Raw genomic sequence first — 13,822 nt, 5'->3', positions numbered from 1 at the left:
TTACCCACTCTTAGATTGCTGATAGAGCTAATCCAGCTTGTCCACGCACCTCCCTTATCATCAGCTGTGATACCAGTGGTGTTTGCAGGGAGGTGGGCTTATTGGTTTCCCTGGGGTCTTTAACTTTCCTTTTTATTTACCTTCAGCCTCCTATACAGGAGTTTCACTGCAAAGCTTTGTGGTAGCCACTGTGTTATCTTACTGTGTGGCCTTGTAATTTGGTGATCACTCAGTGGCTCTCTTGTTCTCTCGCTGATACATTATTCTGTGCTTTTCTAAATGTTCTTTTTTTCTTCCTCTGAGCGGGACATGATGGTTTTCTGCACAGCCCTGCAGTGCTCTCCCTTGGTACATTATCAGTGTTTTCACATAGGAGGTCTTAGCTTGAAGTGCATTTCATTTGCTGTGAGTCTAATGGATAGGACTGAAATAGATCACTTGAAATGTTTTGGTTCCCTCCTGTAAAGTAAGACATTCCTCATATTCTGCCCTTCAGGTGCAATCAGAGTCAATTCTCCTCCAGCTTTTTGCTTGTTTGTTAAAATTGAGGAATAACAGGAAGATATTTATTAGTGTGAGCAGTAAGTTAGTGATAAAGGCAGTGATTTGTCATAGGACACTTGCTGGCCTGTAACTCCTTAGGTTTCTTCATTCAAATTTCCTTTGAATTCATTATCTGCCCTACCTGGCAATGTGCTGTGTTTGGAAATGTCCTCAGTTGCTCATGTAGTTATGTGCTGATATCCTCACAAAGTGGAGTAAGACTACTGTGTGCTTTCCCTCTCAACCCAGAGGCAACAACTTAAAGTGCTTCAGCTTGTAGTAAAGTGAAGGCCAGCTAATGTCATGATATTTGTCCTGTTCTGCTCCATTATCAATATGTTGTGTTCAGCATTTCAAACTGGTTTTTGTGGTTTTTTCCCTCTATTGAACTTATGATTGCTCAGTAGACTTTGAATTTATTCATTGCTTTAAGCAGTGCAGATCTTACTCTGAGTTTCCTTGTCTTTCAAGTATCTCATGTGCATTGTATTGCCTTGTGTCCTGACAAATATATTTAATTTTCCTGGTCTGTGTGTGGTAACTGTAAAGCTAGCATTGCAGGGCAGTGACTGTGCCAGCATGATCTTTATTTCCTTTTCTATTCTTCATTATATTGCTGAGGTCTAATAAAAGTCAAATGTTCACACATGACTCACGAGGCTGCGTGGCTGACCAATGCATCACGATCTCTCTTCAGGAGTGCTTGTAATTACCTGCCCTTGATCTGCCATTCCTGTGACCAGCCTTGTGCTCTGGGAGCACAGCTCTGCCATGGCAGCTCTGGGCTTTATCTATCCCTTTTCTTCCAGGGATACCTGGCAGTGCAAAGTCTGGGATGAGGGGCTGCTCCTTGGTTTTCAGTGCATGTTTATTAGGTGGAGTTCAGGGAGTTACCATGATCAGTAACAAGAAATCCACCTTTTTCCTAATAAATCTCTCCCCTCAGGGAAAGAGTGGCTTCTGAGCATATGAAACACAAGTGTCATTATCTTTCTCCCTTTCTAAGGCTTTTTTTTCACATAGAAAATGCCTCCCTTTTGCTCTAAGTATCTGAATATCTTGGTGTTGTGTTAGGTAGGAGAAGGACGAGTATTGAAGACTTTTTGATCTGAAGTGCTGGCATGGGTTTTTGGATTTCTGGCTTCAGTGCATGAGCACAAACTGATGCAATTACAGCTTGTATCATAGGTTAGGGGGCAGCTGGTGAGCTACAAGCCAGGAGGCTGCACCATTCACATTTATCTTATACCTTCCTGCAGACAGTGGGGCATGCTAGAAAGTCATACTGAAAAAAGAAAACCCAGCAACCTGCTGATGCTCTTTTTTTTTTTTTTTTTTTTTCTCTAAAGGCAAAGCTGTCTGGCATGGATCAGGCTTAGAATTGTTCTCCCTGCTTTTAAAAACATTCAGCTAGTGGTGAGTCCAAGAATGGTGTGTGTTTGCACTCAATCTGGTTAATGTATTAGTCCTGAAATAAAAGATTTAAAAAAAAATTAACAATAGGTGAGTTATTCTCTCTCTAGAGCATTACCCCTTTGTAACATTCAGTGAAGTGGTGTTTACATGTAATTATCAAAACAATTTCTGAAATTCCTCAGAAAGTTATTTAGCAGAAGCCCCAGGTGGCTGAGACTTTGTGTTCCTGGTACTGTTACAGGATTTTGAAAGCCTCTTAAGTAGTTTTTGTGCTTTCTGCCTTTTTTGACTGAACTGAGTGCACAGTCTTGTTTAAGCCATGGTCAGAGTGCCTTGTGGGGCACGTGCTCATCATCCTCCCACTTCCTAACCCACCTCCACATGGCCAGGCCAGCTCTCAGGCCTCTTCCCCCCCTTGGCCACAGCACATTGAGCAACTTCCTCTGGTTTTCTTGGTGCTGGAGGGGCCCTAAAACACTGTAAGGAAACAGCACAGCTCAGTGGTTGGAGCAGGACCCCTGTGAGACCTGGCAGGGACACTTGTTACACCTGGCTGGTGAATCCACAGCTGGCTCTCTCCTGGCAGGTTAGTGGCAGAGCAGAAAGGAAAGGTCCAGGGGGCAGAACCTGAAGAGACAGATGGGGAGAAATGAAGCTGAGTTCTTGTGTGAGTGGGTTTTTTGTTGTTTTAAGTGAGTTCTGTTGATGAAGTTCTGGAATGGCTGCCCAGGGAGGTGGTGGAGGCACCATCCCTGGATGTGTTTAAAAAAGCCTGGATGTGGCAGTGGGTCCCAGGGTTTAGTTGAGGTGTTGGAGCTAGGTTGGATTTGATCTTGAAGGTCTCTTCCAACTTATTGGCTCTGTGATCCCGTGAAATTGGTGAGATAAGGGGGTTCCAGTGACCTGCCCTGAGCTGTTTCAGGTTCTGAATTCTTGAGCTCTGGGAGTCCCAGGTCGTTCAGGAATTGTGCTTTCCAAGAGTGCTTCCCAGGCAGGTTTGCTAACCTAGTGACCTACATGTTGTGTTGGGCTCAAGTGACAGTCTCTGAGCAGCTGTCACTGTATCCACTCACAGCAGGAAAGGGAATTTGAAGGGCATTTTCTGCTCTGTCAGTACAGTCTTGAACTTTGTCTAGCAAAGAGCAGCCAGCTTTCCCTGGCTGGCAGGGAGACCACAAAGGTGGCTCTCAACTCTGCCCACTGAAAGATCAGGCCATCCTCTGATGCTGCTTTAATTGTCAAGACATGGAATTTTCTTCAGTCTTTTTCTAGACATTGTCTGCTCACCAAGGCATTGTCAGACAGCTGATAATGCAGGCTTCCTACTGAGGCATTGCTGAGTTTTTCAGCAATGTTATCGAAATTTTACACTGAAAACAGTTTGTGGACATGTGAATTTTGTGTTTGTAATAGCTTAGTCATGTCATGTAGCCGGGCTAAGTTCTGTGGTCTACATCACAAGACTATTCTGCCTTCTACAGAGTAGTTCTGCACCCAATGTTCCTCTGAAAACAAGCCCAGCTCTGAGATAGGAGAAAGAAAAGCACTAAGATTAGTTTACACAAGAAACAGACAAACTCTGAGTTGCCACTCTTTTTAGCTCACTTACATAAAGCTGTTGGTTTGCTGACAAGAATCTGCCCCTGCTTCCAGCAGTCCCTCCCTGAAGCATCTTCCTGGTGCCCACAGTGTGATGACTTGGATGCTGTGCTAGCCCTAATTCCTGTTCCCAGGGCAGGGCTGGGCTGTGACTGAGCTGCTCAGTATCTTGACTTGTCCCTCAAAATGCTTTTGTGGTTTAGATTTTGCTCATGCACAATGTGCTTTAAATATTGCAAGGAGCTGATCTCCACGTGACTGAAGAGAACTCTTTCACTGGTTTTTGATACTGATATAGATAAAGCCTTATCCTTTCTGAAATGAACTGTTGTAAATTTTACTAGACAAAGCTTTAAAAAAAAGTCTTTTTTGGGGGGGATTTCTTTGCCATTCTGTACCTCTGCTTGGTATCCAAAGAGTCACCTTCCTTCTAGCATTGTCTATTCTGCAATTCTTATTTCTTGTGGATTTTTTGGGAGAGTTTTGGGCTTTTTTTTGGTAGTGTTTTTTATTTAATATTGAACCCTGATACCATGAATGCTTTTGTCAGAATTGTATTGTTGGTAACACCTTTAACTTTCTGGGCAGCAAGGAAGATTAACTTGAATTAATTGAAAGAGTTATTTATAAGCTTCCAAATGAATGTCTGTGCCAAAACTTAACAGGGTATAGCTAATCAATTTTATTTCATGTGCTTGTATCCCTGCAGTTGATAGGATTAGTGTTCCTTGCCATCTACAGGGCATTATCTTTATCTCCCTGGCACTTGTGAAGCAGTGCATTCTCCTCTGCTCCTTGAGCAATGCTGAGCTTGTTCAGCTCTGCCAGGCCACGTCACCCTGCTGGAGGCACCTCTTGTTCAACTTCACTGGGCTGTCAGATACCACTATCTATTTAAAAGATCATTATCTCAGAAGTGCTTTCATCTGCCTCACAGCAGAGCTTAAGCTCAGTCTCTGATAAGGGATTTAATGATCCAGCTGTGGCTTGGGGAGCTGAGAAGCAGGGAGTGTGATCGATAGCAGCCTTGGTTTAGACATGAAGCAAAGTTGAGGTTTTCTGTAGTACAAAGGACAGTTCCACCTAAATGACAGATGACAAATGATGACCTCTGAGATGGGGAAACTCAAAAGGTGGTAAATGCTTCAGTTTCTCTTTCAGAAAGCAAGCTGAACAGTCTGATGCCTGGCATGTCCTGAGCACTAGTGTCTCTGTATCCAGAGGTAAGGGAAAAACTGCAGGGAGGAATCCCTGCCAGGCCTGCTCTGCTGATGCTCATTTAAGTGAGAAAGTGAAGTTCACTTTAAATCCATGCTGCAATTTTAGTGTTCCTGTACCAGCTTAAAAAAGGAGTTTAAAGGAAGTGAAAAGACAAAGTAGTGTGATGTGCAAGTGACTATAAAATCTGACTTTCACACTGAGTCTACAGAAAAAGAAACTCCTGTGGTGGTGGTTACTGTCTGCTTCTTTCTGCTTCACATCAAGTCAAACAAGAGATCAGATCCTCCAGCTCTGTGTGTGTGACAAAGATGAATTACCTAGAGAAGGCATCAGGGTTAGAGCCCAGTTGTTTGTATAAACCTTGGGCAACCCTGGGATTTTCACTGATGAGCACTTGTGCAGGAGCTGGAAAGCTTTGAGATGTGATGAGTCTCCCTTTCTGTGAAACTGGTGTGCTCAAGGTCAGTCTGCTTTTGGTTTCAGGTGCTCTTGCCTCAGTAAGAAAGCAACCAGCTGTGGCAATGGCTTTGTGAAATGCTGCATGCCAGTAAAGGCTGCTTCCCATCAGGTTTTGACACTAGTCTTAACCCTCCAAGGTATTTTTAAAGAAAATAGAACTGAATTAGGGGTTTGCTTCAGATTACACAATGTGGTGGTTGGTTACCACATGCCAAAGCAGCAACAGCAGGGTATATATTTACCTGCTCCTCCTGAAGCCTGTGCTCCCCTGGCTGTGTGGAACCACTCTGGACACCCAGCACCTGCTGCTCTTCAGCTGCACAAGTCTCACAGGTGAGAGGTTGTATGTCAATGGGATCTCCTGAGAAAGTCTCCATTTCACATTCCAGTTGTATGTCATTTACTGGAAATTCTTGGTTTTCAGTACTATCCCCATTGTTTCAAAATTCTCCTTATTAAAAAAAGCTTGTTTTTCAAACAGGCTGCTTGTATCAAAGTTGATTATCTTGCAGCAGTTCATAGCTGTGTTTCCTTCTGGTTTGAACTTTCATCTGACAGGCATCACAAGCATTTCCATCTCTTCCTTTTTAAGAGCATCATTTCTTTGGAAAAGAAGTGCTGAGGAAATATTTCTAATTATTTTATCTTCTTAATAGGAAACTGCTGGCCAAAACTCTTACAGTTTTGCTTTTGAAAACTTGTCAGCTTTGCTGTGTGGTTTGTTGACTGAGCTCCTGTGTTACTCTGCTCAAGAGAGGAAATCGCTGATCTTACTCTTGTAGTGGTGGCAGAAACTGGAGAAGTTTTTTTGGTAGCTGAAACCTTCCCCATTTATGTGCATGAGGGTTTTTGTGTTTGCTTGGCAGTGCACTCCATTTCATGAAAAGAAGAGGCATTTTCCATCATGAGGCAGTATTATGGTTGGCTGTAATTGAATATTTGAGGGGATGAATCACTGACTCTAGGGCTGCACATTGCACAGCAATGATCCCAGTGCCACTTGGAGCCAAGTGGGATAATCCAGGGAGGCCTCTCTGGGGCAGGCAGGTACAAATCCACTCCCACAGCATCCCTTCCAATGGATGATGGTTTTGTCTGCCCACTTGGACATCCAGCCACGGCAGGCTGGTCAGCCTGTGGAGCTCATAACTCCTTTGTGCTTCCATGCCTGTGCTTGAGCCTGCCAGGAGAGAGCTGCTCCCTGTGCTGGGATGGTCCCAGTGCCAGGGGAGGTGTGGGGGGCACTGCAGGCTGCAGCTGGCAGCTGCTGTTCTGCCATGCAGGGAAGGTGTCCTGCTCCAGCAGCATCTGCTCTGGGGGCTGTGTTGAGGGCAGGATGTGCTGGGGCAGCTGCTCAGTGAGTGTCCCACAGAGGAGGTGCTGGGCATTGGCATTTTGTGCTGTTTGGTGACAGCTGGAGCACCAGCTACTTCTTATGGAGTAAAAGCTTGTATTTTTATTAGTTTCCTTTGCACTTCAGAACCTTTCTTCCTGTATTCATGCTCTATCCAGACAAGCTGGTTTGTGAGCAGATCAGTAGCAATCTCTCCTACCTTGTGTTCCTCATTGTTTAGCCTTTCAGTTTGTTTCAGGCTTGACAATGAGCTCCTTGTATGTGATGGTGAGCAAGAGCCAAGTGAATGCTGTCAAACCCAGCTCTTTACTAAATAAGGGGAGTTTATCCTGTCATTTCTCTCTTGCTGTTATCTAATCAGATTTTATAGTGTACTTTTATTTTCTGCTCTGTCTGGAGCAGATACTATTGCTTCTCTTCTTCCTCCTGTAGGGAGTAATTTGAGGTGAGGAGTTGGTCACTGCTCTGCACTTTGTGCTGTATAATCTGGAATACCAAGGCTGTAGAAACAAGTTGGGTTTTCTGTCTCTGTGTTTAGTCCTAAAGCTTTTAGATGAGAAACTGAGTTTTGAAGCCTTAAGAGAATTCCCTCTGTAAAGGCTGAAAATAAGGCTCTGTATAGCTGAAAATAACAGTGTGGCTTGATGTCATGGCAGGTGTAGGGAGGAGGTGGAGTATGTCTACCTTAGATGCAGTTTCCAAGTGAATTCTCTTTTTTTTTTCCATCTCTCCTCAGGGACTCCTCAGTGCAGTTCCTAGGAGTGAAAGCAGAGTCAGTCATGACTCAGTGCCCACCATAAAGGCTTACAGAGCACTGCCTTTTCCACAGAGACTTTGTGCCCTGGAGGAGAACAACCCACTTCTGCCACAGCACTTTGAGCTCCCCAGCCATTCCTGAACCAAGCAAACTTACAGGTGAGTTGATCATAATTACTTGGTTTTAATCATGCTTTAAGTTGGCAGCCAGAAAAACTTAGGCTTCAATAATCAGCTTTAATCTTGACATATGTCTGGTTTTGTTTCTTTAGGTTCTTACTCATTGTTAATCTCTAAAATACAGCTTTTCCATTCTTGTTTTGATGACAAGATAGATTCACTGTGTTAGCATTTCCATAAGTTACAGAAAACTTTATGCAGATTCTAAATCTGTAACAGTTTTAGATTTTAGCATTATCTTGCTAAAAAGCCCTTAAATGACCCAGATTCATAAATACATACATATTCCCTAGAAATACATGATTTGCATTTAACATAACTATTTCTTTTTAAAATCAAGAAAGTCACTTTAACCAGTTGTCAACTCAGACAATTCTGTTGGAGATTTTTGCAATCTGCCCTGCCACCTCTCATGTGTTTGTGACTTGCTGGCTGAGAAGATGCCAGCAGGATTGGCTCAGATGGAAGGACTCTGAGCCTGATGGCCAAACTGCTCAGGGCTAAAATCAAGCATGATGTGATGCTGAAACCCTTTTGATGATTTGGGGTTTAGGAATTTCTTAACCAAGAAGTCAAGACCTTGTATTTTTTTTTCCTATTAATATCCCTTGGGGAATTGATTTTTTTTTTTTTCTTAGTTAGCCTCAATACTGAACATGTCACTGTGCTAAAAGATGATGTGCTTCACACTACAGAAGAGCGTGTGAGAGCTTGGTGGCAGTGCCTTTCCAGTGACAGCTGACATCCCAAGAGTTGCTCATATGACCAATGTTTGGCTTCCTGAATGTTGTTGAGATCTTGTCCCAAAGGGCAGCCAAGCAATTGCAGAGCTGCCAGTTGGCTCTCATGGCGGGGACCTTCCATATTTAAAAGGTGTCAGCTCTCTTTGACTTTCTTTTGAATTTAGGGTGCTACATGTCTGCTGTTAATGAGATTATTTAGTAATTGAAGAATAGTAATAACCTATTACGGGATATTCACCATAACTTCTAGTGTAAATGTTAAACTTGATTCTTGAAAGGATAAAAATTACTTACACACTTCAGGCATGTCAGAATAAGTAAGTAATGAAATTATATCTTTTGTAGGGTTTTATATTACCTGAGACTTTAAATAATATTCTATGGCTTGAAACATACCTTGTTGTGAAATGGGGCTTTGAATCCTTTTTCTCTTGCATTTTCAAGTTAATAATTGGGAGGGACTGACCTGTGCTATTGGGCCTGATGTGATCCAAACCATTTGAATGAGGAACAGAAGAATGATTGAATTAGTCTTTGTTCCCAAAAATGGGAGGTTGGTTTCGCACTAGATCCAAACAGGCACACAACACCCATTTCAAAATCCCAGTTAGATTTGTAAGGCATTAAAATGGTGTCTATAGTTCCTCTTTAACTCAGTGTTGGTGCTTCTTTGGGTGAGAATGCAGGAGATGTAGGCATGTTCCAAAAATGTGTGTTTATGCACAGGTGAACCAAATGGTTCTCTATTAAATCTATTGTTTGTTGAGATAAACCATAACTCTAAGATTAGTTCTTTACAATTGTATCTGTTTTATAGTTTGGAAATGTTCCTGAATTGAAACGAGAACCTGAAGTGTACAGCTTTTATTAGGGTGGCATAGGCCATGTGTCTCTGTAATGGGCAAATAAACTGGTTTGTTGATACTCAGTATTTAAAGGATAGCAGTGTGGGACATTTACAGGCAAACTTGTTCCTCTGCATCCAAAAACCACCAAGGAGCTGGGAGGTAATAGGTAGTGTAGAAAGGAATGAAGTGTGGGTGAGAGCTCCTTACCAGGGAAACTTCGTCCTCCTCCTCTTCCTTCCTTTCCCTTTCCCCACAATAGACTTCAGGTGAAGCCTTGTGTTTCTGAGCTGCTTTATCCACCAGAACTGCTGGTGTTTACTGAAATAGGAATTCTTCTGCTGTTTTCTAGTAGTAGTAACACTGACTCTTGTTCTATGTTTGCTTTTACAGACCTCCTTCTGGATGACCAATGTGTGTTTTAAGTGATTCTGTCAGCAGCTAAGTCTCCAACTTCCCACTCATTCCAGCTGGTAGCAGCGTTTAAGATGCAAAAAGATCGCAATCCGGGATCGCACAAACATTTCTCTTAAAACTTCCTAGATGATTGTAGTTGCTTGGGTTGTGTTCTATGCTAGCAGAAGCCTTTTCCAAGCTCTGCTGTTGACTCTAGAGCACCACCTTCCCCATTTCCTGGGAGCCTTGGGGGCTGGCAGCATGGGAAACTCGTGCGTTTGCCGTGACGACAGCGGGGCCGAGGACAACGGGAGCTCTCAGGGCAGACAGACAGAGCACAGCAGGACACACATCCCTGAGGCCAGGAGCCACCCAAGGGACCCTGTCCGTCCACCCAGGAGGGGTCGAGGGCCTCATGAACCAAGGAGGAAAAAACAGAATGTGGATGGGCTGGTGCTTGACACACTGGCTGTAATTCGGACGTTGGTAGATAAGTAAGTACCTCCTCAAGGAATAATTCAACATGAATGAAAATGTTCTTGTCTCCTCTCAAACTGTGGCTCCAGTCTCTCACCGATCTGCACCTGACCCTCCCTGGAGCAGCTGCGTGTTTCCATCTGGAGGCTTAGGAGAGGAGCACCTTTCCTAGGTAATAGAAGTAGCTCCTGAGTGCCCAGGTACAGACTCTTCCAGGAGCTGAGGAGCTTCCTCAGAATTCCTGATTTCTTACCTGGCACAGATACACAGTTTAGGAAGCAATAAATGCTCCAGAGGCTGGGAACTTCTGTCCTAAAAATTGGTTGTTGTGCAGTTTTCTGTTTTCAGGCTGGATTTTACTTCTTTGGAAATGGTGAAGCAAAACAGGGAGCTTTGATCTTAGCCTGGATAAACAGACTGAGGTTTTCTTTCCAGTTTTAAGTCTGACTACTTTTTAAAGATCACATGTTGTGACTGCCCAACTCACAATCCCAGTATTGCATTCCTGGCATGCTCAAAGCATCCATTAAGGGCGTGGGGGATATTTATGGGCTCATCCATTTTTTGGTCTTTATTTGGTTTTGGGTTGCTTTCTAAAAAGCTTTAAAAGGACCTTAAAATGATGGGTTAAGTTAGCTCAACACCTTTTGGGTTAGGTGCAGGCTAGGAATTGGGAAGACCAGAACTGAAGGAAAAGCACAATTCCAGCCTGAGAGCCTGACTCAGTGGTTTGAGTTTAAGGTGGATGAGACTCAAAATAAGTGAGCCTTGATTCATATACCTGCATCAACTCTGGAATGTGCCTGCAGAGAAGGAGTTTGCCTTCCTGCTGTTAAAGGCTTTAAGTGAAAATATCAGGACTGATGTTTTTCATGGACATTTAAGTCTTAAGGTGTGTTTGGTTGGTTTTTTAACATATTTTATTTTGTGCTCTGTCTTCAAATCATGGCAAACATTTTTTATAGTCTCTGCCTAGTCTCACATGCCCTTTCCCTCAAGTTCAGCTCCTTAAGCTGTTTCACAACACTTCTGTGCACAGTCAATCCTGTTCCTGTGGGTCTTGCAATCAGTTTTGTAATCTTGTGAGCACTTGCCTATGCTACTGAGAGACAATAAGCATGGTTATTTCACTGCCCATGGAGTCCTGTTTCTGATCAGTTCCTGAAGCTACTGTATTTTTATGGGGGCTTTTATACAGACTACAGGAAAATGCACTGTGATAAGGAATGAATCATTGCTCTCCCTGGTTGCTGTTTGTTTGGTTTTTCTTGGGGTTAATTTTTTTCTTGTTACTGTTTTTGGTTTTATCAAATCTCAAAGTTCTGACCTAAAGCATATCTGACAACTGATTTTATTTTCTCTCCTATCTAGAGATAGATGCTTCCTAGAAGTCTTAATTTCATAAACTCAGAAGGATAAGTTCTATATTTTGGGGCTTATATGAAAAGCTGCCTTGCAAATTAAGAAATTACCAAAATGGCTGTTTTGCTTCAAAATGAGGAAGGTGTGTCCTGGAGGGGATGTTAAAAATTAAGTGGTTAAAATGGCAAATCAATGGGACAGGATTGTCCTGTGCTCAGTGCCACTACTGTGAAAAGCTGCTACTCGTAACAAAATCAGAAATCTTCCAGTTAAAAATGTCATCCTTTTTTATTGTAGCCTTTACTTGTGCTTATGGTTGGGATTTTTGTTGGTTTTTTTTTCCCATTTCTTTGAATCTTTCTATTCTTTCTCCTGATGTAATTCTGGCTGCAAAACTTCACTTCTTTTTCCTTCTAGGCAGATTACTTTCCAGAAGAAAGTTGAAGATGCCTCGAGTTAAAAAAACAACCCATTTGTTTCAAATGTTGTGGCAATATAAAAATTCATTAAACTGGACTTTAGCATTCTCTTGTAGAAATATTTAAGAATATATTGTGCTCATCTTTTTGTAAGAAAAGAAAGACGTATTTATGTCATATATATTTCATCACTGCTGAGATTTTTCTCTTTATGATTAATCTCTCAAACTAGGTAGTTTTATTATCTCCATAAATAATGTCTGTTGAAATTTTCTAAAATTTCTCTGTATTTCACATTTCCAATTTCTTTTCAGAGCTGTTGATAGAGAGTGAGTGTGGAACATAAAGTCTAAGCCTGGGGTTAGATCCCAGTGCCTAAGGAGCACTGAATAAAGTATTTTAGGACATGCTGCTGCATAAGCTTTTTCTGGACCTAGGGGTGCTTACTGAGCAAGACTTTGGGGTCTTGCTGTAGGTACTTTCACTGGCAGTACCTGCTCAGATTCAGATGTGTCCTTAGCTTTGTGTCCTTTCTCCAGCAAACTAGACTGAGGACCTGAGCTGTTGAGCTTCTTGTGGTTTTCATGTTGGAAAATGGCTTGGATGAAATATTTTCTGTTAAACTGCCTTAACTGTTTCTTTTAACAACTCTTGTTGAAGACTGATGCTGTTAGATGGCTTCCCATTCAGGTTTTATGGTGGTTTTTAAATATTTATATATTTAGCAGAGAATTTCTGAGGAAAAAATCCTATTGAAGTGATGCCCCTTGTGCAGTGCTCTGGGTTCACTTTGTGACCTCTGACATGCAGTGCCTCATTATGATGTGCTACAAGGAACCTGCTAATGAGCAGCACCAATCTAGGCATTATGTTCAGCTCTTAGACATGCAGATGTTGATCACAATTTCACTTGTCAGCTGTTGCAGACATGCAGATGTTGAGCCAGAGAGAGGCTCAAATCCCATCTGTGTTTCAGATCTGAAAATTACATTAGCAATCTGCAGCCTGTGTAACTTCCTTTTGTTAAATGGTTACTGGATTTGTTTTCTGTCTGTGAGTAATCATTTTATTCATTGTATTACGTTGATGATTGTGTATAATTTTTGACCTGTGTAATATCTCTTTCAGTGACCAGGAGCCTCCTTATTCAATGATCACGTTGCATGAAATGGCAGAAACAGGTATCAAGGCATTGCGTTGGGCATTTCAGTTGTGACTCACAAGCAAAAGAAACAAAGCAAACCCCAAGCCCCTCTTTTCTTTGCAAGGAAAAAAGCTGGGTGTGTTGGGGTGTGGTGTAGCTCTGGGGATGTGGGAACCAGAGCAAAGTTCTGCTCTCCAGAGCTTCTCTGAGCTCATTCATTGGCCTGAGTTTGTTTGAATTCAGTTAAAGTTCCCATGTGAAATCTCCAGAAGCAGCCAGTGGATGGCCACAAACACACTGTAGTGGCATTAAACCCTAAGCCACCAAGAGTGGCTGTTTGCAGCTGAGCAGGAACATCCTGCCCCTGCACACAGATGTGGGCCAATCCTGTGTGCTCAGGTGTCAGCACAGAGCAGGTTCCTTTGGTTTGGGTTTTACTGACCTGAGAGCTCTGCTTTACTCTGTATCTGTCCCGGCCCTGTCCCTCAGTGCTCCTGCAGGACAAGCAGGGGCTGCATCATCTTTGTTACAGCAGGAGAGATTCTCCCAGCTTAAGGCTTCAACAAAACTTCTGGTTTAGTTGAATTTTTACCTCTCTACTTAGTAGTGTTGATAGTTGTCCTAGGAAATGTTTTTCTGTATTAAAATAAATTAATCAGTCTGGTTAGGTATTACAGCAATTCAATAAAATGTTTTTTAGGGGAATATGCTAACATAACCCCCAATATATTACTGCTGTGTTGTTGTTGGAGGGAATACTGCCTCTTCAGCCTCACTCACCTGTATACAGATACAGATTGTCTTTATTTTCACTTCTAAGGGAGCTATTTTCTTGTAAATCCAAATTTGTTTACTTTATCAGTAGTTTAACATCTTTGTAGTGGATGTTTGCAAGTAAAAGCCCTCGT

General features: G+C 42.4%; 1 protein-coding gene across 1 annotated transcript in view; it reads left to right on the top strand.

Annotated features, from left to right (window-relative positions):
• RSPRY1 (ring finger and SPRY domain containing 1) overlaps window positions 1–13,822 on the top strand; it is a 36,595-nt gene that overhangs the window by 2,480 nt on the left and 20,293 nt on the right. The window contains exons 2-4 of the mRNA XM_058813454.1: window positions 7,329–7,507; window positions 9,510–10,006; window positions 12,899–12,951. Coding sequence (XP_058669437.1) covers window positions 9,660–10,006; window positions 12,899–12,951 — 400 coding nt within the window. The 5' untranslated portion in view covers window positions 7,329–7,507; window positions 9,510–9,659. The remainder of the gene's footprint in view (window positions 1–7,328; window positions 7,508–9,509; window positions 10,007–12,898; window positions 12,952–13,822) is intronic.

The sequence above is a fragment of the Ammospiza caudacuta genome, chromosome 13 (genome assembly GCF_027887145.1).
Source record: "Ammospiza caudacuta isolate bAmmCau1 chromosome 13, bAmmCau1.pri, whole genome shotgun sequence".
Classification (NCBI taxonomy): Eukaryota; Metazoa; Chordata; class Aves; order Passeriformes; family Passerellidae; genus Ammospiza; species Ammospiza caudacuta.
Note: the sequence above shows the minus strand (reverse complement) of the source record. Positions and strands in the feature narration are given on the sequence as shown.